The 26,142-nt window shown below is 32.9% G+C and overlaps 1 protein-coding gene across 3 annotated transcripts in view; it reads left to right on the plus strand.

Annotated features, from left to right (window-relative positions):
- Positions 1-26,142, plus strand: part of pacs2 (phosphofurin acidic cluster sorting protein 2) — a 52,405-nt gene that overhangs the window by 10,383 nt on the left and 15,880 nt on the right. For all 3 annotated transcript variants that reach the window (XM_073833762.1, XM_073833763.1, XM_073833764.1), the window contains exons 2-11: positions 13,307-13,394; positions 15,686-15,775; positions 16,209-16,334; positions 16,420-16,579; positions 18,468-18,541; positions 18,624-18,704; positions 18,829-18,888; positions 23,246-23,397; positions 23,561-23,651; positions 24,935-25,006. In XM_073833762.1, coding sequence (XP_073689863.1) covers positions 13,307-13,394; positions 15,686-15,775; positions 16,209-16,334; positions 16,420-16,579; positions 18,468-18,541; positions 18,624-18,704; positions 18,829-18,888; positions 23,246-23,397; positions 23,561-23,651; positions 24,935-25,006 — 994 coding nt within the window. The remainder of the gene's footprint in view (positions 1-13,306; positions 13,395-15,685; positions 15,776-16,208; positions 16,335-16,419; positions 16,580-18,467; positions 18,542-18,623; positions 18,705-18,828; positions 18,889-23,245; positions 23,398-23,560; positions 23,652-24,934; positions 25,007-26,142) is intronic.

Raw genomic sequence — 26,142 nt, forward strand, 5'->3', positions numbered from 1 at the left:
TAACAATTTATCATTTCCCTGCGCGTATGGCAGGAAATGAAGTGAGTTCTTGCACACACACACACACACACACACACACACACCAGTGCGCAGCTATCTGCTTACTCAGCATTTACAGTAAGACGGGGGGTAGGTGTGTGTGGATGAGTGTGTGTTTATGGGTGTGTGTGTTTTGCTCTCTATTTGTGTTTGGTTCCTTTAGATTCAAGTCTGGTTAAGTCTGAAGGTTGGTTAACAAGGACTGAGACATAAGCACAAACACACACACACACACACACACACACACACACACACACACACACCTCCTAAAGTCAATAGCCAGTCGTTCAGACTATAAAATTCCTCCGACTTTGTTCTGAATGTTTGCTAATGTCTCATTTTACACCTGCATCATATGAAACACCACACAGGAACTTCAAACCAAGTTCATCAGGTTCGCGAAAGCAGCCTGCAATGTTTGGTGGTTGATGTTTTTTAGCCGGTGTCTACATTTGTTAATAATTTGCATGTGGTCCAAAATAAGGTCAATAATCCTGCTTCTGGTCTAAAGAAACGTATAGGTTTTGAACAACACGAGGGTAAGTCAATGATGACAGAATTGACGGTTTTGGGTGGACTGTTCCTTTTCAAGTGACCTAGATCCTTCTTCATAAACCATGTTACCTTCATTTGCATTGATATTTTTGTGCTTAAGATTTATTTTAAACCCTGTCGATCAAAGTCTATTAGCACTGCAGCTCTTTGTAAAGACTGATAATCAACATCACCGTGAGGTCCAGGGATTCAGAAGATTCCAGAGCAAAATTGGCATGTGAGCACACCCTAAGAACAGATGCCTTACACCCCGGGGATTCTGGGAGTCTGCACACCAAAGACGAAAATAGCTGGTTTGTGGACCATGACCTGCTCTTTCCCAGAAGCCCCGGTGTGAGCCGGCAGCAGTAGGGCTTTGAATTATGGTTATCAAGAATGCAAAACTAGCACGAACATCCTGATCGCATGTGCACGACCACACGGCAGTGGTGCACGTCGGGTTTGTGTTTAAATAATGCTGTGGCCACGGTGAATTCTCTTCTTGCAGGTGTGTCTGTTTGTCGTGCAACAAAAGAAAGTAACACAGCGTTCGACCAAACACTGCATATGAAAACAATGCACAACTGTGTAAATATATATGCTCAAATAGAGAATGTCAGTTCACAGTTTTCAGTCAGCTGCACTGTTTTCTGTTCTGCATTTCAGATCTGGTATTTTATTAGTTTGTCCTGTAAAGCGTGGGAATTTTAGTCTGTATGCTTATAGGTCATATGCAAGAGGTGTGGGTCACGATGGTGAACTTGTTATGCAGCAACTGACTAGGGCTAGGCACTTAGTGAGGTTGACAATGTAATGTTTTAACTGGTGTCACATTTGCACTGTTTTTGATTGTCCTCAAGTAGACCCTTTCTCACAGTTAAAAGTTTGAAAACCAGAAATTGTCTAAATACTTACATATTTTTCTAATGGTTTGTACAGTACCATTCAGAATTTTTTTTTTCTAAAGAAGTCTCTTATGCTCACCAAGACTGCATTTATTTGATAAAATGTCAGGTACAGTACACAACCAATCTTCTCAAGGAAAAAAAAGCACATTGAAGGTTAAAATTAACGGATTAATATACAAAAGCCTAAATTACACTCAATGAAGTTTGTGTAATAATAAAGTTACAATTACATAATTATATTTCTACTCCATATACAAAAGCTTAAATTACTCCAATTAGTTTTTTAAATATAAACATTTTTATTGGTGGCTGTCATGAATTGAAGAACCGTAAAAATTCTAATAAATATATGGTGCATGTATTTAGCAAAACGTTCCTCTCTAGAGTTAATTTTTCTGGCTGACAAATTTAAAACAAATGTATAGTTACCGAATATGTTTTTTCTGAGGTAAATATGTTACATGAAATATTGTTTACAAGCTGTTATATTGACGTCTTTGTGCATCTTTTGATGTTAATTTATGTTTATTTCGTGCTAAAACTGGTATTAAAGTGGAGGAGATGATCAGTTCACATGCCTCTACTCATAAATGGAGGCACTACAGCAATCTGTCACTCCACATTAAACAGCGCCAAAACAACATTTATTGTTTGAATACTGTTTTAAATTGGACAGAATTTTAAATCCGAGACTTGTTCATATCAAAATGAACAAAGCACAAAGTGTATTGTGATTTATTGCATATTGCATCCGCTATTTATTGCATATTTATTTCATCTCCTACAATGTTTCGTACATTAACTGAAAACAGGCTAGACTAATCGTTTCTTGGGATTTAAGAATCTATATCGTCTTATAAAAATGAGAATCAATTAAAATCGAGAAATCAATATATATATTTTTTACCCAGCCCTAATTTACTGTATCTAGTAGGGTTGTCGCGATACCATAAAAATTACTTGCGATACTACACTAGCTGAAGTGTCACGATACCATGATGCCATGCAGTATTCTGTTAATTTAATGGCACCGCGGATATTTTTAAGCTTTAGTATCGCGATACTAGTACCGGTATATCATGCATTTTTTGAAAAACAAAAAAACAAAACTAATTTTGCTAACTAGTTGTAGGTTTTTCGGCCAATCAAATGCACAGAGATTCTCTGAAAAGTGAATATTAATAAAAAAAAAAGTTAAACTATTTACTCTCTGTCACGAAAGGACACCAAAACGTTCGCTAAATCAGCTATAACTTTTAAACGGAATGAGATATCTTCGCCAAACTTACAGCGCATATGTAAGAGCTGAATCTGGTCACATAAAAAAAAGACAGAGCTGGGCCACTTGGTGCAGTAAAAAAATTAAAAACGGCCATAAGTATTGCAAACATTTTTCCTATCAACATGAAAATTGGTACACACGGCCTTGGTCCAAAGTGCCACAAATGGCTATAAGGACATTTGCGTATCTAAAAAAACATAGCCGCCATAGGCCAACAATATTTGCGCACCTATTAAACAAGGTATATGGAGGTTGATTGGAATGAAATGTTCATTCTGGACAACTTTGCCTCTAGAACCACTGCTGTCAATCAAACTGCTAAATGATTGAGAAAATGTAAAAAAAAAATATATACTTTTGCAAACTAGTCCTAGGTAATCTGAAAAAATAAAACTGCAGTACAATTCTCTGTACTCTCTCTAGGTCAGTAATTATCAAAAAATGTTATAATTGATCCTTTGGGAAGCTATAATGGTGTTGTTTAGAAAAGGGGCCTGTCCAAATATACCCAAAAGCCTATAAAGTCTAAACGAAAACTCAAAACCTGACGAATCTAGTGAGCACATGCGACAGGTGATTCTAAACAAGCCTGCAAAGTTTTAAGGATGCTTATAGACATTACAAAACATCATATTTGTGTGGTAAATGACCTGGATTTGCCAAAAATGCATTTTTAAATCATTGATTTAGGTGGTTACAGGCTTACTAAATATCTTTATATGTGCTTAAATGCCTTAAAGCTCTTGAACCCTAGTAATCGCTGCTTGCAGCTATATTTTTAAAAGTAATTTTAAAAGGTCAATTTTCCAGTTTTCATTACTGACATAGCCACACATTATAAGCGTGCTTCTGCCGGCTTTAAAATGAATGCTGCTTTGTTTGATATTTTCTCATCTAATGCGATGATATGAATGCATCAAGTCAAGTGTGTTACAAATACTTGACACTGTATAGATGCATTTGTAGGCCATTTATGATTTTTTTAAAAACATAAAGACTCACATTGTGCTACAGGAGATATTTTTGCAGCAGGAGCAACTAATCAGCATTTTTATGTTTGTGTGTGTGTGTGTGTGTGTGTGTGTGTGTGTGTGTGTGTGTGTGTGTGTGTGTGTGTGTGTGTGTGTGTGTGTGTGTGTGTGTGTGTGTGTGTGTGTGTGTGTGTGTGTGTGTGTGTGTGTGTGTGTGTGTGTGTGTGTGTGTGTGTGTGTGTGTGTGTGTGTGTGTGTGTGTGTGTGTGTGTGTGTGTGTGTGTGTGTGTGTGTGTGTGTGTGTGTGTGTGTGTGTGTGATCCAGTGAGAGAGTAGGAAAATGTAGGTCAGTTGTTTTTACAAGGGAAGGAGTTGCATGTGCATGTTGACTCAAATGTTTTCAGCATGTGTTAGTCTTTAACTGCAGTTTGCTGAAAGTCAACACACATCTGCACTTAATGAGCTGAATAAAGTCAGCCGAGTATGTCCAGTGAAATGTGTGCTTGTGCTCAGGTGAAACACAGAAGGATTGTTTGCACTGGTTTATGTTCTCCTATCTCCATTAAAGGCTTAGGTTAACTCGATCTCTCCTGTCTGTCTGTCTGTCCGTCCGGGTTAAGAGGATCAGTGGTCGTTTGTTCCGTCTCTCTGTCATACACAGGTCAGGGACTCTGTAATCTCACCGGGGTGAAATGAATTTAAATCTACTGTGAGTGAATTTCTGTTTATGTAGTCCATATCTCTCTCACTCATGCAGTTTTATTACAGTCATTGGGAGAGATTACAGTGTAGGTTATCTCGACTCTCTGCTCCAGTTTTGACGGTCTTTGAAGTTCGAAAACAATATTCAGAGTTTCAGATAAACAAATCATTTGTGGTTTTCTGTGTAAAAACTACACAGCTTATCCTGAATTCGCATACGGGGGGATTCAAACCACTAGTGCAAATGCTCCTGCTTTTGTTTCTAATTTAATGCTTCATTTTTAATTACAAAGTAGAAAAAAAATTCTAAGTATTTGGTTTGCCCACATTTTACGTTTGTGATCTGTGTTCTCTATCATTATTTGAGAATGATTCAAAGAACGTCTTGTGCTTCAGCGGAAACAAGAACATCTTGACCTTTTGTAGAAATGACTTCAATGACACAAATCTGCTGAGATTCCTTTACTAACACTAGCAGTCAAAAGTTTTCAGACAGTAAGATTTGTAATGTTTTTTAAAGAAGTCTCTTCTGCATTTATTTGATCCTTAATACAGCAAAAGCAGTAATATTGTAAAATATTTTTATTATTTAAAAATGTTTTAAAGTGTAATTTATTCCTGTGATTAAAGTTACCTTTTCAGCATCATTTCCCAAGTCTTCAGTGTCACATGACCCTTCAGAAATCATTCTAATATGCTGATTTGCTGTTCAAGAAACATTTTTATAATTATTCCCTTTAGAAACCTAAAAAAACTATACTCAGCTGTTTTCAACATAATAATAATAATAATAAATGTTTTTTTAAAGCAAATCTGAATATTAGAATTATTTCTGAAGTAATGATGCTAAAATTCAGAATAGAAATAAAAAATAAATAGAAAACAGTTATTTTAAATAGTAAAAATATTTATGTAGTATACATAATGCAGTATCTTGATTAAAATAAGCGCAGACTTGGTAAGTAGAAAAGACTTCTTTAAAAAAAACATACAAAATCTTACTGACTGGTAGTGTATACATTTCTATTTAATATTTATTTTATTGCATTATTTTTTATTTCCAGGTTTATATGGATGAAATAGAAAGTGTTTACTGGTCATGTGATTTTCATACCAGTGATAACTTAAAATAACTTACAAACTGCTTAGCCTGTGTGTCTCTTCCATAATTTACACTAAGGAGTATTCAAGCCTTTGAAATTGAGCTAATTAGGAGCAAGCTGACCTTGTTAGAATAGTGTGTGAGAACCTGTGTGTGTTTTTAGCTTCTACAAGTGAATGTAGGTCAGCTCTCAGGGGTTTACTCACTTTCAGACACATGCAGAATATTTGGACCGTCTCTCTGATGAGGTCACATGCACACGAGTCCAGCATGGAAACTGCCCTTTTAAACACTTGGAAGACATGCGTAAACAAAAACTATGAAATCCGAGTGGATTTGTGGCTTTTGGTCTACGTCTGGTAGCTTTGAGACAGTCTTTGCTAGCGTACTTCTAAATGTTTGCTGATTTGTAAAGTTAAAACTTGCACTTCAAGGAAAATAGACTCCAAATATTGATGACTCATCAAGTACTACTTTTTTGTCCAATCAAATGCTCTCTAGAGCATGAATGTCCCTCCCCATCACACTATTTGCAACTGTGTTGAAAACAATAGCTCATGGCTGTGCTGTAACTATATACTATATGAAAATGCCCATTAGATTAACATATTATTTTGTCCTGAAATTTTCTTTAAACAATATATATTTCAATATATTTTTAAATCTATCCTTAACCTGCGATATACAGTAGTCAACATTTGAAGTGCATCAAAAAAGTTAATCAAAGTTGGTATATATTGGTTTTAGGACAACTTTGATGAAAGGTTTTGATCCACTTCAAATGTTGACTACTATATATAACTTTTTTTTTTTTTTTTTTTTTTAGGTAAGGGATAAAGTTTTTATATGTCCCACCAATCCTGTTTTAATAGTAAACGTGTCAGTCTAAGAAAGAAATCTCCTGAAAGTTAAATGTGATTAATCTTAGTTAATCTTAGTCAATGTATTAACTAACATGAATGAACAGTGTGCAATACATTTTTTACAGTATTTGTTAATCTTTAATTTTAAACTTAATATTTTTTATACTAATGAAAATGGTTCATTGCTTGTTCAAGTTCACATTGCATTAACTAATGTTAACAAGCATTTTAATAATTGATTTTAATAATGCATTAGTAAATGCTGAAGTTAACATGAACTAATACAAACCAATGGTGTATTATTTAGTATTATTTATAAAAAAAATTGTTTACTAATATTTTTAATTAGCTTTTTTATATTTTCACTTTTCATTTTAATTTGATTTTAATTTTTTGTTTTTGTCATTTTTATTAGTTCCTTTTTGTAATATTTCTGTTGCTTTGATATTTTTATTTTAGTTTTATTAACTTTAGTATTTAGTACTTCAGCTTAGTTATTTAGTAACTTATTTTATTTTCATCTTTGTTTATTTCAGGATTTTTTTTTTTTATTAATTGGGCAAACCTAAGCTAAATTTAACTGCAAAATTTATACAAATTTTAGAAAAAAAATTATTATTATTATAATTAGGTAAATAATCATCTTCCTCAATTACGCTTTACATTTTTTTAGTTTAGTTATTTAAATTTTAATATTTAGTACTTTAGCCTAAACTTATTTTAGTTAGTTGTAAAGGCAACTTTTTTAAAATTTCTAGTTTTTTTTTTTTAAAGTTTGTAATCTATTAGTTATATTTTGTTAATATTTAGTTTTTTGTTTAACTAATTGGGCAACCGCCAAATTTAATCACACAAATTTTAGAAATAAAAATTACATTTTTGCAAAAAAAATAATAATATTAGAATTAAGTAGATAACCATCTTCTCCAATTTCACTTTGATATTTTGTATTTTAATTGTATTCATTTTTTAGTACATTCATTTAGTACTGTAGCTTAAACATATTTTATTTTAATTAACTGTCAAGGCAAAATTTCAAAATTTCTAGTTTTTCATCTATTATTTATAATTTGTTTATTTCAGGGGGTTTTTTTTTTATTAATTGACCAAACCTATCATTTTCATTATAATTAACCATAATATAATTTCATTACAATATAATTAATCATCTTTCCCAATTGCGCTTTGATATTTTTTAGTTTTATTCATTTTAATATTAATTATATTCATATTTATTAATATTAATTAATAGTAATTAAGCTTAAACAAATTTTATTTTAGTTAGTTGTGAAGGCGATATTTCCAAATTTCTATGTTTCTAGTTTATCTATTGTTTATAGTTTATTTATTTCAGGGTTTTTTTTGTTTAATAATTGGGCAAACCTTTTATTAAGCAAAATTTATTTATTTTTTTCAATTTTTTTTCTTTTTGCATCATTTTCCTTGTAATTAAGTAGATAATCATCTTTTCATTGGGCAAACCTAAGCCAAATTTAGCTGCAAAAACATACAAATTTTAGAAAACAATTTTTTTTGCATCATTTTCTTTATAGTTAAGTAGATAATCAATCTCAATTTCGCTTTGATATTTTTTATTTTAGTTTTATTAATTTTAATATTTAGTACTTTAGCTTAAACTTATTTTAGTTAGTTGTATTTTGCTTTGATTTTTTTTATTTTACAATTATTTTAGTTGTATTTATTTTAATAGTAAGTACTTAAACATATTTTACTTAGTTGTAAAATTAGCTGTTTTTTTTTTTAAGCTTTTCATCTTTTATTTATAGTTTGTTTATTTCAGTTTTTTTTTTAATTAATGAAAAGATTTCAAATGGCTTTAGTTTTAGTTAACAGTGACAACACTGATCACAGTCCTGCTATAAGCTCTTGCCATTAGGTAAATTCAATTTCCTTATGGTGTCAAGGTCATGCACTCAAAAAAAAAACAGAATCCAGTTCAGTTTGCTGCCACTAGTGACATAAATGATAAGGAGTTTCTGTTTATCTAATGGACATTTTTTTAAACGTAGTCAGAGCTGCAGGTTTAAGGGTGTAAATCTACCCACAATGACTGTTTGACTGTTGTGAAATGTTGGTGTCAGTTCTTAGGTGTACTAATGCATCGTCTAATCCCGGTGTTCTGTCCGGGCCCGTAACCTGAGCACGGTTTCACCCCTTAGCACTGCCCTTCCAGACTTACAGTTACAGTAGATGTGCGTGTAACAGGAGTCAGGAGTGATGAGAAACGAATGAAATTGATTTTGCTCTAATTCCCTCTGTGCTTTCAGAGTCTCTGCAGCATCTGCCAGAGAGAAACACACACAGTATCTGTAGGAGAGTGTGTGTAATGGAGCCGTGATTGAGTTTGGATCCAGCTGAGTGGAGTGAGACACGTTTATCTTTAACTCAGGAGAGGATGAACAGTCTCTGTTCTTCTGCGAGAGGTCATTGAGCGCTGTTAGATCTTTATAGGAGGTTGTACGTAGTTATTAGAGGGGTTTGATTGACAAGAGAGTGTGTGTAGTGAGAAACACAGCACACACACCTCACACCACACCAGCTGAAATAATCAGCCTTTGTACTGAGAAAACAGAACATAAAATTGTGTGTGGCCATTGTTTCCTGTTGTGTTTGTTGGTGGTCTCCGTGATCAACCTCTGACACAGCTTTCACTAATATCAATTATTTTTACTCCTTGTAATTATTATAAATAGTGTGTTGACTGTTTAAAACTACAATCTGTAATTTGTTGAGTGCGTGTGATTAACTTGAGATATTGCTGTTTTATTAGGTGAACCTAAGCCACATTATTTCATTAGTTAACATAGATACTTCTACAGCATTTATTAATCTTAATTTCAGCATTACTAATGCATTATTAAAATCACAAGTTGTGTTTGTTAACATTAGTTAATGCACTTTGAACTAACATGTATTTTTATTAGCTAACATTAACCGATTATCGTGTAATAAATGTACTGTTCATCGTTCGTTCGTGTTAGATAATACATTAACTAATGTTAACAAACGACCTTATTGTAAAGTCTTACCAATTACATTTTTTGTGTCATTTACATTGTAACTAGGTAGGAAATCCCCAATTAACTTTAGTGTACTGTAATTTAAAATTTCCATTCTCATTACTGTAATGCAGTAATGAATACATTATGTAAATTGTAAATTATATGTACAAAGTACAATTAGATGTCTTCTACAAATGGCATTATCTGTTTTATTGTAATTAATTTATGCTTTTTTTAATGTAGGAAAATCATGCCTGGATGGAAAGAATTTTTACTGTTAATGCAATTTCTACTGCTTAAATGTAAATTAGTTTTATTTCTAAATATATTAGTTTATAGACTAATTTAAAATGTTAAAATTTGCCTAATTTTTTAATAATAAACTTTTTTTAACAGTTTGTGTTTTTAGGGTGCTGTGAAATCTGTTTTATTTTTTTCCCCAAATTCTGTTTTATTCTTTTTCTAAATTCCGATTTTCTATTTAAATTTTTATGGATTCTGTTTTTTTTTTCTTTTCTCCATTTGAATTTTTCTAGACTCTGTTTTTAAAGGTTAAATAAAAAAATATCAATTAAAAAAGCATGTGTAATTAATCAAAATGATGAAAAATTATCAAAATGATGTACACAATTTAACAGCACGTTTAACAAAGATTTAATTTTTAAGGCCCTATGAAATGTTTTATTTTTTTCCATATTTTTTTCTGAATTCCATTTTAATGGTTTCATTCACTTTTAATAATCAAAAGCATTTCTTATTAATTGATTGATGGAAAATTTTATATTATTTTATTTAATTTTAAAATTTTTATTGATTTTAATTTATTAGGGAAAACCTAAGCTAAATTTAACTGCAAAATCGTACAAATTTTAGAAACAAAATTTACATTGTTGCATCATTATAATAATCTTCCCCAATTTCGCTCAATTATTCCTTTTAATATTTAGTACTTTAGCTTAAATGTATTTTACTTTAATGAGTTGTCAAGGCAACATGTCTAAATTTCTAAGCTTTTTAAGTTTTCATCTCTTATTTATAGATTGTTTATTTTGTTTTTAAATGTTTAATTTTTTTCCATTAATTAAAAGTCCATTTTAATGGTTTCATTCCATTTTAATAACCAAAAGCATTTCTAAATAATTGATTTTATTAAAAATATATATTTAAATTTTTTTTTTTTTTTCAGAAATACTGTGTGTATTTACAATTTTATGGTAAATATTTTTTTTTTGGTAAAAATTCCTTAAAAGCATAAAGTCTTTTATTCCATTAAGTAATGTATCTCTGTCACAGTTTCTTCAAGTTAAACCAAACGTTTATTTTGACGGGTTGATGTGAAGACCTGTAAGTTTCTGTTTGTATGCAATATGACTCATAGTTAGTTTTTTTTAAATGTCATTAAATGACTCTCAGAGTAGTTCCAGGGTTTATGTTCATGTACTCGTATATTGAGGCAGCAAAGACTGAAAACACAGCTAGCGTCAAACTCACTTCATTATGTATGTAGTAAACAAAACCGCCCATCTGCGCCATTCGTTCACGCGCAGAACATGCAGGATTCATATTTAAATACTATTTTTGACTTAATATTCACAGACACTAGTCCATATCATGTTTTGTGTTAAGTGTACTAACCTACTTTTGTTTTATTTATCTAAAATTTGGCAAATTCCTTGACATTCCGTGTTATACAGTTATTTACATTTCTATGACTGGATTCCGTGATAGCATCCGCATTTTAGGCACCGTAGAAATAATAGGTCTCTTTGTTTTTGTGGTTGCAAAAATAGTTTTTAATCAGTTAGTGTGTGTATGTGTGAGAGAAATGTGTGTATGTAAAGAATTTTATGTAATTAGCCGCAACCTCCATAACAAACCATTAAGTTTGTGTTGTTGCGGTTGCAAAAATAGTTTTTAATCTGTGTCAGTGTGTGTATGTGAGAGAGAAATGTGTGAATCTACTCAAAACGGCTGTGTTCCTTTGTTGCGGTCAGAGTTAGCATGCTAATCGCTCAGGGAAGAAGAATGGCTTTTGTTTGTGTGTGTGAGTGTGTGTGTGTCAAAGTAAGAATGGTGTGTGAACAATACCAGCCTTCAGATCATTTGAGAGATTGTACTGTGTGCCTCTCTCTTTCTCTCCTCCTTGTCCTCATAGTACCTGCGATGTGATTTGAATATATAAAGGGTTTCCTCATTAATATTCTATGAGGTGCATGCATGTGGTCCGTTTCCATTGGCTTCCCTCTCTGTTCTGGCTGCTCTGGGGCCTCTAGGGGCCTCTCCGGTCCCTTGATCACTTCCCACTGCGACATTCCTGACAATACTGACTCATCTCCGCTCTGACTCTCTCCCTGCATGACTGACGTTATCTCATTCGCTCTCTGTGACAGGGTTCTTTCCCTCCACAGTCAGTATGTAAAAGGACATTTCACCCCAAAAATGACAAAAACATCACATTATTTTCTAAACGATTAAAGTAAATGGCTGCCAAGCTTCTTAAATGACAGAAATCACCACAAAAGCATCATAAAAGTATGCAGCTTGTACATTATTTTCAAACATTCTAAAGTCATTCAGTAGCTTTGAGCAAACATCAAATGGCATTTTAAATATGCGCATAAGTTTGTCCCGTCTGCATTATTTAATTTCTGAGCTTTGGCTAAAGGGAAGATTATCAGCAAATAATGACTTTATGTTTTTTATTGGTCTACCAATTCTGTAAATGTATGGCTCTGTGATGCAAATGTGGGAGTTTAGATTCTTTCCTCATTTGCATTGTCTCTCAGTACAGTGTTGAGGTTTACTGCATTGTCAGAGCGAGGGTGTGTGTTTATGTTTTAGTAAAACGATTTTGGCCCATTTGAACAGTGCCTCCTGCCTAAAATGACAGACAGATACTCAATGGAACATTTTGTAAACGGTTTTGTTTGCAAGTTTCCAGTTTACTGAAATCCCTGAACACCACTTTATCATCCCCATGAATTTCAGATGTTTTCTGAACTGATCTGTGCCATTTGAAAGCTGCTACGGGCCTGTATTCAGCTTCAGACCTGAATCAGTCTGCACTGTAGAGTTTCTCCCAGCTGAGTTTTATAGTTTAATTTGTTCTCAGGAAGATTGAGTTTTCTTTGGAAATTGAAGGAAGGTTCATACAGTGCCTTACTGATAAGAAATTCAGGATAGAGAAAACAAGATTATCAACTCACATCCTGCTTCAGGAGCAAACATATTGATAACATTCCCAAACATTTACTGATAAACAGCAACTGTCTATTCCTGTCTGTAAACCAGGAGTAAAGTTAGGAGATAGTTCACCCATTTACTTTTGTGCTGTAAACCATGGTACTTTTTTCACATGCTCATTGCAAAGATTGCTTCCCGATTAGGCAAATGTCAACTATAATCACATATGTGACCCTGGACCACAAAACCAGTCTTAAGTCGCTGGGGTATATTTGTAGCAATAGCCAAAAATACATTGTATGGGTCAAAATTATTGATTTTTCTTTTATGTCAAAAATCATTAGGAAATTAAATAAAGATCATGTTACATAAAAATTTTTTGTAAAATTCCTACTGTAAACCTATCAAAATGTAATTTTTGATCAGTAATATGCATTGTTAAGAACATTGTTTGGAGAACTTTAAAGGTGATTTTCTCAATATTTTGATTTTTTTGCACCCTTAGATTCCAGATTTTCAAATAGATGTATCTTGACCAAATATTGTCCTATCCTAACAAACTATACATCAATAGAAAGCTTATTTATTGAGCTTTCATATGATGTATATATCTCAGTTTTGTAAAATTTAACCTTATGACTGGTTTTGTGGTCCAGGGTCACATATTTGTGTTAATAACGCTGTTGCTTTTGTTTGTAGGTTGTGTAGTCTGACTTTGAAGAAGCTAGTGGTCATGAAGGAACTTGACAAGGAGCTGATTTCTGTTGTCATTGCGGTCAAGATTCAGGTTAGTATTTAGGTTCATTAAGTGCATGTCTAGATTTTTTTGCTACAAAGAACACAACATTTACATTTAAAGGGACAGTTCACCCAAAAATGATGTTGTTCCAAACCTGTAAGACCTTTGTTCCTCTTTAGAACACAAATTAAGATATTTTTGATAAAATCCAAGAGCTTTCTCACCCTGCATACACAGCAACACAAACTGACACATTGCTCAAGGCCCAAAAAGGTAGAAAGGACATTGTGAAACTAGTCCATGTGACCTCAGTGGTTCAACCGTAATTTTATGAAGGTAAAGGTAAAAGAAAATAAAAATAATGACTTCATTCAAAATGTATTCATGCGTTCATGAGTATACAAGTATTGCAGAAGTATTCATACGCCTTCATTTTTTTTCACGTTTTATGTTGCAGCCTTATATTAAACTGCTTTAAATAACTTTTTTTTTTCTCCACATCAATATACGCTACATACACCATAATGTCAAAGCAACAGGTTTGTAACAACTTTGCAAATTTATTTGAAATAAAAAACTGAAATGATTTCATTGTATTCATATTCATATTGCATATGTTATTACATTTCGAGTGGAGTTAACCTTTGGCAAATTAATTTGAATGAGTATGATTTGGAAAGGCACATACTTCTCAATAAAAGATCTAACAGCTGAAAATGCTAATCAGAGCAAAAAACATAGCCCTGAGGTCAAAAGAACTGCCTGGAGAGCTCAGAGACAGGATTGCGTCAAGCCACACATCTGGGGAAGAGTTCAGAAATTTTTTTTTTGATGCATTGAAGTTTCATAGAAGCATGTAGTCAATAATGAAAGAAGTTTGGAACAACTATGACTCTTCCTAGAGCTGGCCTCCTGGCCAAACAGCAATTAAAGGAGAAGAGCCTTGGTTAGACTGGTGACCAACAAGCTGATAGTCACTCTAGTTGAGCTCTATGATCATATGCAGATGGGAAAAACAAAAGGACAAACATCACTACAACACTTCAATCTGGTGTTTGTGGTGGTGTGCCAAGCTCAATCCTCCACATGAAAACACACTTAGAATTTGCAACAAATCACAAAAAAACTCTCAGATTGTGAGAAACAAGATTCTCTGCTCTGATGAACCTCAGTTTCAAGCATCATGTATGGAGGAAACCAGACCCTGCTCATCAGCTGCACAGTAGCATCCCAGCCATAAAGTGTGGTCATAGCAGCCTGAGGGACTGAGGGACTCGTCAGAGTAGATGAAAAGCTCAGTGCACCAAAATATTGAGATAGCCTTAATGAAAACCCAGTACACAGCATTCAGAACCTCAGACTGGGCAGAAGGTTCACCTTCCTACAGGGCAGTGACGCTAAGCACACAGCAAAAGTGGCTTATAGACAACTCTGTGAATGTCTTTGAGTGGCCCAGCCAGAGCCTGGTCTTGAACCCAATCAAACATTTCTGGAGAAACCTGAAAATGTGCGTCTGTCCCATCTAACCTGACAGAGCTTGACAGCTGAAGAGGTGAGAAGAAGAATGGCAGATAATTGCCAAATGATGTGCAAAGCTTGTCACATCATACCAAAAAAACTTGGCTGAAAAGGTGCTTCAACTAAGTACTGAGTTAAGGGTATGAATACTTATGCAATGTACTTATTTCAGTGTTTAATTTGTAATAAATTTGCAAAGTTGTCACAAATCTGTTTTGTGCTTTGTCATTATGGTGTATGTAGTGTAGATTGGGAAAAAAAAAGGTAATTTAAAGCAGTTTAACATAAGGCTGCAACATAAAATGTGAAAAAAATAAAATAAAATACTTTTGCAAGTCACTGTACCTTTCTAGGCCTGGAATGTAATAATTGCATTGCTGTCTATGCAAGGTGAGAAAGCTCTCGGTTTTCATCCAAAATATCTTTATTTGTGTTCTGAAGATAAACAAAGGTCTTACAGGTTTGGAACCACATGAAGGTGAGTAATTAATAACGGAATTTGCATTTTTGTGTAAACTATCCCTTTAAGACAATAAACAAAGTATTCTAAGAGGATTGATATTCTGAAATGAATTAAAGTGTATTATATTATCAAATTTTACACCACAAAGAGTCTTACAGCTTAATATGAAAAGAGTCTCATTTAAAAGAGTCACCAATTTTCCTTTTGTATGATCCTTTTAGTAAAATTAGAAAAGACCAACACTTTTACAGTAAACATAATGACTAAGTGGATAATTGTTTCTTTAAAGTGATGACAGAAGGAACAATTGGGTCAAATACAGCATGTGTGTAGATAAAGTGACTGTTTGTGCCTGCAGGGCTCCAAGCGAATCCTGCGCTCTCATGAGATAGTGCTACCCCCTGCTGGTGGGGTAGAGACTGATCTCGCTCTCACATTCTCACTACAGGTAAAGATATCCACAAAACACACGATTGCAAATTGCTCAGTTATAAATGGCTCTAAAAGCAATGGCTTTGATCCAAAACTTAGTAAACTGCCTACATGAGCAGCTGCCTTGCCTGGCAAAGAACCTTGTGATTGATTTGGAACACAGTGCATCACTCTTTGCAATGCATTATAGGATTGCTTCTGTTGCATATACATGCTGCACAACCTTGAAATTAAAACAAAAAGAAGGTGTCATAAAAACAGCCTTTTCTTTGAAAGTGTGTCTATGATGTTGGCACTAGGCAGCTTAGTACGGTTTGAAACGGAGCCAATATTGCTTTCAAGACATGATCATTTTAATGTGCTCTGAATCTTTCTAGAGTTTTGTTATAAAATTGAATTTGATGTTTTTCTCCTCTCTCTCCTGTGTGTGCATGTTTAAATGTGAATAGTACCCTCATTTTCTGAAACGCGAGGGAAATAAGTTGCAAATTCTGCTTCAGCGGAGGAAGAGATACAAGAACCGAACTATTTTGGGTTACAAGACGTTGGCCGTTGGTTCTATAGACATGGCAGAGGTATTTCAGATTACTCAGTGAGGTTAATAGGGTTGCTTTTGAAGCATACACATGCTTATGTGCTGATTTGCTTGTTTTTGTGTAGGTGATGCAGCATCCTGCAGAAGGTGGGCAGGTCTTGGCTCTTTGCAGTAATCAGAAGGAGTTTCTGGGTAAAGTTGCAGAGATTTGGATCTATTCCTTGTCCAGTCAGCCTATAGACCACGAGGAGGCGGCCATTCTGGGACAGAAAATCAAATGTTCTGGTAAAAAATCATCCAAACATACACATTCATTTTTAGTTAGTCTATAACATTTCCCTGACAGAAACAAATTGTGTTCTCTATTGGTGATGTGAAGTTATTCACTAAACAGGTGTTTTGTTTCTAGATTGTGTATTTTTTTAGGCTAATTCACACCACACAGGCTAAAGGCAACAAACACTGTTGTTGGGTTTTGTTGGATCAGTGTGTTGGCGTCTGTTGCCATTCGTCGGAGTTTGTTGTCATCTGACTGATCATGTTCAATCAGCGTTTGCTGGTGTCTATTGGGGCAGTGTGAACATGACGTTATTTTTAGTAAAATTCTAAATACAACGGCCGACTTTGTTGGTGTTTGTTGCGTTTGTCTGTGAGGTGTGACTTTCCCTTTAGTGTGACTGGTGCCTTATCCATCCCTTATCAGAAATATCAGTAGTGTTTTATGGACTATTTGACCAACTTCCCAGAGGTTCCTCCTCTATTATTATTAGCACATACAGTATGTTTTCATCTTTCATAATATAGAATATTCAGAATATTTTTTAAAACAAATTTTAAAATGTTTTATTCATACTGCACATTATAGCAGGGATTCCCAAACTTTTTGGTCAGCAGAACTTTAATCTGAATATTTACATTAAGTACACCCTTAAAATTTAGTTAATATTCAGTTGAGTTAATATTTCAATAACAAAACTATATTAGGTTAATATTTCAGTAACAACACAAAATTAACACTTTCACATATTAATGGTCATGTGGCATGCAAGTAAACTTTTATTTTTTTATTGTCTTTTTAATTTATTTTAATTATATTTTTTATTTATTAATTATTTATTAGATTTTCATCACCTCATGAACCTCAGGGGTTCACAAACCTCAGTTTGGAAGACCTTTATTCATGTACACTACCAGTCAAAAGTTTTTGAACAGTAACAAGAAGTCCCTTCTGCTCACCAAGCCTGCATTTATTTGATCCAAAGTACAGCAAAAAACAGTATAATAACTGTTATATATTTTTAAAATGTAATTTATTCCTGTGATCAAAGCTAAATTTTCATTGCCTGGCAAATAATTTTTTTTTAAATCTTTTATTATTATTATTAGCAATATTTAAAACAGTTGAGTAAATTTTTTTCAGGATTCTTCGATGAATAGAATGATCTAAAGATCAGCATTTATCTGAAATAAAAAGCTGTTTTGTAACATTATACTATTCAGAAGCTTCAAAAGAAGTCAGTATAGTTTTTTTTGTTCTTTAGCAAGGATACTTTTATTTAGCAAGGATTATTTAAGTTAAACATAACTGATGATAAAGACATTTATGTTACAAAAGATTTTAATTTAAAATAATTGCTGTTCTTTTGAACTCTATATTCATCATAGAAATCTAAAAAAAAATCTACTCAGCTGTTTTCAACATAATAATATTAATAATAAATGTTTTTTGTGCAGCAAATCAGAATATTAGAATGATTTCTGAAGGATCATGTGACTGGAGTAATGATGAAAAAAAAAATTCAGCTTTCTAATCACAGGAATAAATTACTTTTTAAATATATTTACATAAACTGTTATTTTAAATAATAAAAATATTAAAAACAATTTCCTGTTTTTGCTGTACTTTGGATCAAATAAATGCAGGCTTGGTGAGCAGATGAGACTTCTTTAAAAAACATTAAAAATCTTACTGTTCAAAAACTTTTGACTAGCAGTGTAAATAAAATATTGTCTTTTCATCAGTTATCAAGCATTATATAAAATTAATTATTGGTTTATCATATAGCAAAAATGTCATTATCGGTGCATCACTAGCTGGGACGCTGTATTGACCAATCAGTATTCAAGACTATGTCTGTCCTTTTTTTATAATATTGTTTGTTTGACGTTATAGATAATTACTCAGAAGAAGAGTATGAAAGCTTCTCATCGGAGCAGGAGGCCAGTGATGACGCAGCACAAGGACAGGTGATTACAAACACACACACACAAACAAAGCAACCTCACTTCTATCTTTTTCTGCTGACTTACTTATGTACATGCTCCTCAGGATCTTGAGGATGACGAGTACGAGATGAGGAAACCAAAAAAGCAGAGGAGGTCAATAGTCCGGACGGCATCGATCACCAGGGTAAGAATGCCAGAGAACAATGAGAATTTACTCCCAGCCATCATCAGTGTCAGATGTGATCGAATAGTAAACAGACTGTTAATATGAGTGTGTATGTCTGTGTGTGCTTCTCTTTCTCCATTAGCAGCAGAACTTTAAGCAGCGCGTGGTGGCATTGCTCAAACGCTTCAGAGTTTCTGATGAGGTGGGTATATATAGAGTGTGTTTAAAGTGTTTAAATACATGTTAGTCAGGTTGTGCTAGTTGACTTGTGGGGTGAACCAACTTTTTTATTCCATCTCATTGGACCAAATCCATGTTTGTGTGCAACTTAGTTTGTGTTCAAAAAATGTACTTTAGTTTTATTAGGACCTCTCACTTCTGACATGATAGGTAGTGTAAATATTATAAAGTCAAGCCAAGTCAAGCCACCTTTGTAGTGTAGCGCTTTACAAAGTACAGATTATTTCAAAGCAGCTTTATAGTAATAAAAAGGAAAATAACAGAATTGGTGATGCAAACTTAATGAAAATGAGATAAATTCTGCTCTAATGTAGCTTCTAAAAACAATAGTGTCATTATTCAGCTCAGTTTGTTCAGTTTAGTTCATTACCGGTGTAAAGTTCATTATTTACACTAATAGTCAAAAGTTTTTGAACATTAATATTTTTAGTCTCTTCTGTTCATCTAGCTTGGATTTATTCGATCCAAAGTAGAGCAAAACAGTATTTTTAATATTTAAAATAACTGTTTTATATTTTAATATATTTTAAAAATTAAAATTTTAAATTAAATTAAATTAAATTATTCCTGTGATTTCAAAGCTGATTTTTTAACATCATTACTCCAGTCACATGATCCTTCAGAAAACATTCTAATATTCTGCTTTGCTGCTTAAAAACATTTATTATTGTTACGTTGAAAACAGTTGAGTAGAATTTTTTTAAAGTTTTTTTGATAAATAGAAAGTTCAGAAGAAGAGCATTTATCTGAAATAGAAATCTTTTGTAACATGATAAATGTCTTTATTATCACTTTTGATCAATTTAAAACGTCCTTGCTAAATAAAAGTATTAATTTCTGTAATTAAGAATGATAAATCTAATCCAGAAAAAATATACTGACTCCAAGGTTTTGAATTGTATAATGTACAATGTTAAAGAAGCTTTTTATTTCAGATAAATGCTGATTTTTGGATCTTTCTATTCATCAAAGAATCCTAAAAAATCTACCCAGCTATTTCAACTATTGATAATAATAAAAATAAAAAAAGTTTCTTGAACAGCAAATCAGCATATTAGAATGATTTCTGAAGGATCATGTGACACTGAAGACTGGAGTAATGATGCTGAAAATTAAGCTTTGATCACAGAAATAAATTAAATTTTAAAATATATTCAAATAGAAAGCAGTTATTTTAAACAGTAAAAAATATTTCACAATTTTACTGTTTAGCTGTATGTTGGATCAAATAAATGCAGGCTTGGTGAGCAGGAAAGACTCTTACAGTTCAAAAACTTTTGGCGGGTAGTGTATGAAACAAGTTTGATTCATCTATATAGAAGACGATTTATTTCAGCTAATTATTAATTTTTTTTAGTTGTAGGAAGGTGATTTCTTCTCTATTTGTATGACTCTGTTCAGTCTGCGATCAGTCAGCGGACACAAGGCCTGACCCTTGTCTGGCTCCACAGATTAATTTAGCCATGCATAATCAGCACAGCTACGGAAACCGAATCCTTGTTTGCTGATAATCTTGCCGAGTGGAGTTCTGCACAATGAGAGCAGGACTGACACAAGGACTTTGGCTATACTATTCTTAATGCTTCTGCGGTGTGTAGTATGTATACTGTAAACATTATGCACAGTGTATACTGTATGCATGGAAATAACTAGATGGGTTGCATTTTCAGTGTAACGAAGTGAAGTAATTTATATGTATATATTTATTGGACTGTTACTGTTGACATATTTTACACAAAATTGAATTTAAAAAAATACTTGCTAAATTAACCATGCAACATGAGGAGGTTATGTGACGTTCAAAAATGGGCTGTATACAGTATATCTATCATAGTATTCAGTAGGAAGTAAGCTAGAGTTCGGTTCTTGCATCATTCTATATATTTAACGTTTTAGACGAGCACAAAAAAAGAAAATGCTGCCCACAGCAAAATAAACACATGCCACATTGGGTTCAGAGGTCAGTCCTCTTGTGAAGGACAGGAAGTGTGTGGTGATGTGCAGAAGCTGCAGTGATGTCTAGCGGGACAGAAACATGATCTCATCAGCATTATATCTCAGGTTACTTCCTGTTCTGACAGGACGCTGATTCTTATTATGGAACCTTCTGAAGCCTGACCAAAGGTTTTTACCAATATTTTATTACAGGAAGTTATTTAGCAGTTTGAACTGTCAGCAGAGTTACTAGCCTGCCATGTACTAAATATTACCCGGTATAAACTGTACACTGGCTACTATTTCAAAAACAGTAGTATGAGAAATTATATAGCCATTAATCAATAAAACATCTCAAACAGTAGTGTGATACACTGTTGTCACATGACCTCATAATGTTGCATGTTTAATTTAGCAAGTGGTGTCCCAGTATAATATAGAAATAAAAACTGTTATTTATGAAAATTATGCATTTTAGTCCAAGTATGGTTCCAGTATGGTTTCTGTTAATTAAAATAAATTAATTATTTTTATTTTAGATGAAATAATACATTTAGATTAATTCTATTTTAGATGAAACTAATATTTTATTTTTGATAAAATAAAATAAAATATAAATATTGGATGAAAAACTTTTAAATGTTGCTTTGACAGCTAACCGAAAAAAAGAAAAAAAGAGTTTAAGTACTGAAATGACTAAAACTAAATCTGAAATTAAATACATTCTGAAAATAAAAAAGAGAGCTAATAGAAATATTTTAAAATATTATTTAACTAATAAAAATGACAAAACAATTCAAATGAAAACTGAAAAAAATAAAAGCTAAATTTCTAAATAAATAAATACTGTAATAGTAAATAACACTGGTGCAAAAATGTTATTTAGTAGTCCAGTCAAATAATAAATCAAGAAAGAGATACATTTGAAAAAGTTTATACTATAGCATATTTAATACACAATGGTAATTCGAAGTGCTTTACATAAAAGTTATTTTAAGAATTGTATACACACTACATACTGCAGTAATATGGTAGTATGTTGTTGTCAACATAGACAAAAACAATTAACTTTATCTAAAACTTTTCATGTTTTCCTAAATTTATATCCTTTATTATGTACAGGGAAAGCAGACTGGAATGTAATGTTGGAATTTGATTTGAGATATACAGTCATTATGTAATATGAGTATTTAGTTTATATTATCTAATGTAGTAGCAGAAAATACATTAGTGCATTTAGCTCAGCTGAAAACTGTTAAGAAGCTGAATTTACACTGAACATAGATGGTTGCAAGCAAAGTCCTTGATTGATTTCCTCTCTCATTAATAATATTCAGGAACATCACATGCTGCTTTGGGATCGATTGCCCTGCAGCTGAGTCTGAGCATTTTCTGTTTCATCAGATTATGCTTGACCCTCTGTCTCACCATCCCTCACTCTACTGCCTGGCACGTTCATGCAGTTCAAATGAGGAATAAATAATGTTTTAAGGGCACCCATTATTCCCCTTTTTACAAAAAGGTGTCCCTAGAATGTGTCTGGTAGTTTCAGCTCAAAATACCCCACAGATCATTTATTATATTATTCTGAAAATGCCTATTTTGAGTGGAAGTGGATGCATGTCTGTTTAAATGCACCTCAGATACTCTGCTAAAAAACATGTGTTTGGTTTTAATTATCATGTTTGTTGCGCTGAAATCATGCTTTTTAAACCGTATTACATCTAATATATGGTTTTCTGAGTGAAGCATGTGCACAGAAAGCAGCTGTCACACTGCATCTTAGTACTAAATTAAGTTCTCTTTCATCTCTTATTGCGCTTAAACTGTCAAATACATACAAGTTTATGTTAAAAACTCACGTGAGTTACAAACACAGTTGGTTATGTCTGTGAAAGTAAACAGCTGGGAAAGAAATTGCATGTTTATTTTAGATCTGTGTGGCAGCAGCATAATGTACAGAAAATAAATCAACAAATCCACAGCTCTCTTGTCTCCTCTGAGGCTGGGACTCTAAAGAGTGTTCTGTGCTCGTCTGTGCAGCCAAAGACAAAACAACTAGCATGCTTTGCTCAAACTTTTGCCCTTGCATTAGAACTGGTACACTGTTGTCGCTTGCGAAAAACAAAATGACAACCCCGTGGGTGGAAATGTGCAGATTAAGGGGCGCTAATATCATAATTAGATCCCCTTACCACGTCAAACCCCTTACCAGCAAAATCTAATTTTTTCACAAGCTTGCAGAGAAAGGCTTACCAAATAAAATGTACTGGGTTGTCCTATTCCACATTTTCTGGGTTGGTAGATGCACTGGGGACCAGACTATAGCATTATACATGAAAAAAGTCAGATTTTTTTGATATGTCACTTTGAAATGTTTGTAGGTGTTAGACTCGGAGCAGGACCCAGCTGAGCCGCCTCCAGAAGTAGAGGAAGATCTGGATCTGGAGAGTTTAGAGTTTGAGAATCCAAGTGACAGTGGACCTGATCTGGATGACGATGAAAGTGTTCTCAGCACCCCAAAACCCCAACTCAAGTATGCTGAAAAGAGAAGTTTTTAATTAGTGTTTATTTAGTGCCCATGTTAAAGTTAAAATGTGTTTTATTTTATTAACCCTTGTTTGTTGACCTTTTTTGTGTGTGTGTGTGTCTGTGTGTGTCTGTGTGTGTGTCTGTCTGTGTGTGTGTGTGTGGTTTAGGCCATATTTCGAAGGAATTTCTCTATCCAGCTCTCAGACAGAAATTGGCAGCATTCACAGCGTTAGGAGTCACAGAGAGCCACCCAGTCCAGTAAGAACACATTAATGGGTTTAGAAGATATTTAAATGCACAAATAACATACACTTAAATTGACTACGAATCTAATTATACTAACCTAATACTAATCTTTCCAAATATGTATGTACCATACAAAAGTTTGGTCAGAAAGATTTTTTTTTTTTTTGGGAAAAAATTAAAAATTGTGTTCAGCAAGAGCACATTAAGGTGAGACGCTGCAGCTAAATAGGGTATAAAAAAAACTTACCCAGTTGATTGATTACATTGATAATTGCAAAAAAAAATTGTATTACAAAATTTCTAAAATGTTAGGTTTAAATATGCAAATGAGGCATTATTTAATGAAACACTGGATAAAGTCATTTTCAAAATTCTTGTTTAATTTTTTTTACATATTAGAGTCATGTTTTTACAAAGGGAATTTTGGGTGTCTCATTTTGTCACATCATAATTCAGAAAATAAAGACAGAAAATACAGACAGAAAACAATATTTTTGCAATTTTGGGGGAATAAAATTTTTTATATAATCAAGCAAATTATATATGAACAAATCCCTCTGTAAAAACTATCAGGATATAGATGGGGATAAAACTGTAAAGATTGGTGTGTGCAAGTGCTACTGAAGTGGAGATTTATGGCTCATTGTATGAGAAAAAACGAAATCTATTGAAACAAATAGATAAATAGAAAAAAAAAAAAACGATAAAAGAAACACTTAACAGGGTCTTTTGTATGTTTTCTTTTCACTAGTCCTAAAAAACACTGTATTAAAAACAATTAAGCCCAAAATCTCAAACTTGACAGGTGCATGAAAAAACTGTTTTTACCCGCATTGTCTCCCCTTAAAGTAATCAAAATATGTATGATGTTACAAAGGAATTCTGTTTCAAATAATTGCTTTTCTCTTGATTAAAAATATTTCCACAAAAATATTAACCATCACAACAGTTTTCAACATTGTTGATAATAAGTTGTTTGAATAAGTTTAATTTCTGAAGGATCGTGATAATGGCTGCTGAAAATTCAGCTTTGCCATCAAAGGAATAAATTATATTTCTTGAATATTAAAATCGAAAACATTATTGCAGCAAATTAATGCAGCTTTGAGCATTAGAGACTTCTTCAGAAATCTTAATGAGCCTAGACTTTGGAATGGTACTATATATAGACATTCTTTTTTTTAACCAATATTCCCTATGAGGAGAAAGTATAAGCTAGGTTAGAAACACAAACACTTCAGTATAATCAATCCTCAGCTAACTCTCTACCTCTCTCTCTCTCTTTCTCTGTTCAGATGGATCCTGATAAAATAAGATCTGTAGGTGGAAAGTTTCAGATGGATAATGAATCTGATAATGTTTCAATGGTATGTCCTTCACTATTGTAAGATATTCACTGAATATCAGATCAAGACTTGCATGTTTGTGTTGAGATGAGCCCTGACAGATGCTCTAAAGCTGAATCACAGCTAATGAATCACCCACACTGACTCAACATGTGTTGTGGTCGCGGCAGTGAAAAATAATGTCATTTTGTATGCGTGTGCAAGTTTCTTGTTTCTTTTTTGGCCCTTCCTTGTCCCACAACATGTTAAGTGTTAAAGGGTTAGTTCACCCAAAAATGTAACTTCTGTAATTAATTACTCACCCTCATGTTGTTCCAAACCCTTTAGACCCTTTGTTCATCTTCAAAACACAGATTAAGATATTTTTGTGGAAATCCAAGAGCTTTCTGACCCTGTTTAGACGGCAACACAACCGAAATGTTCCCAGACCCAGCAATTTAGTAAGGGCATCTGTAAAATAGCCTATGTGACATCAGTGGTTCAACTGTTATTTTATGAAGCTACGAGAATACTGTTTGTGTGCAAAGAAAAAAAATGGACTTTATTCAACAATTCTTCTCCTCCAATTAAAAATGTCTTTACTATGTTTCTGGGTCTGGGAACGTTTAATTTGCGTTGCTGTCTATGGAGGGTCAGAAAGCTTCATCTAAAATCTCAATTTGTGGTAATGAGGGTGAATAATTAATGACAGAATTCTAATTTTTGGCTGAACTATCTCTTCAAGACAGATCTCATGGGAAAAAAAGAGTAAAAACTAAAAATAGTAATAAAAAATGAAAAAAAAAAAAAGGTAATTTCTGTGAATCAGCTCAAATAGTGAATCATTCCTCAAAAATGTTTACTGAATTATAATATAAATTGTATTATATTATATTAAAATGTTTTTGTAAAAAAAAAAAAGTACTGTTGTATTATTTAAAAAAAAAAAATATATATATATATGTATATATATATATGTATATATATGTATATATGTGTGTATCTCAGTAAGATTTTTTATGTTTTTTAAAGAAGTCTCTTAATTTATTTGATCAAACAAACAAACAGAAAAAGTAATATTATGAAATATTATTGCAATTTAAAATGAGATATTTTTATTTTAATATACTTGAAAATACAATTTATTTTTGTGATGCAACGCTGAATTTTTAGCATCA

Source organism: Garra rufa, chromosome 2, assembly GCF_049309525.1.
Source record: "Garra rufa chromosome 2, GarRuf1.0, whole genome shotgun sequence".
Taxonomy (NCBI): domain Eukaryota; kingdom Metazoa; phylum Chordata; class Actinopteri; order Cypriniformes; family Cyprinidae; genus Garra; species Garra rufa.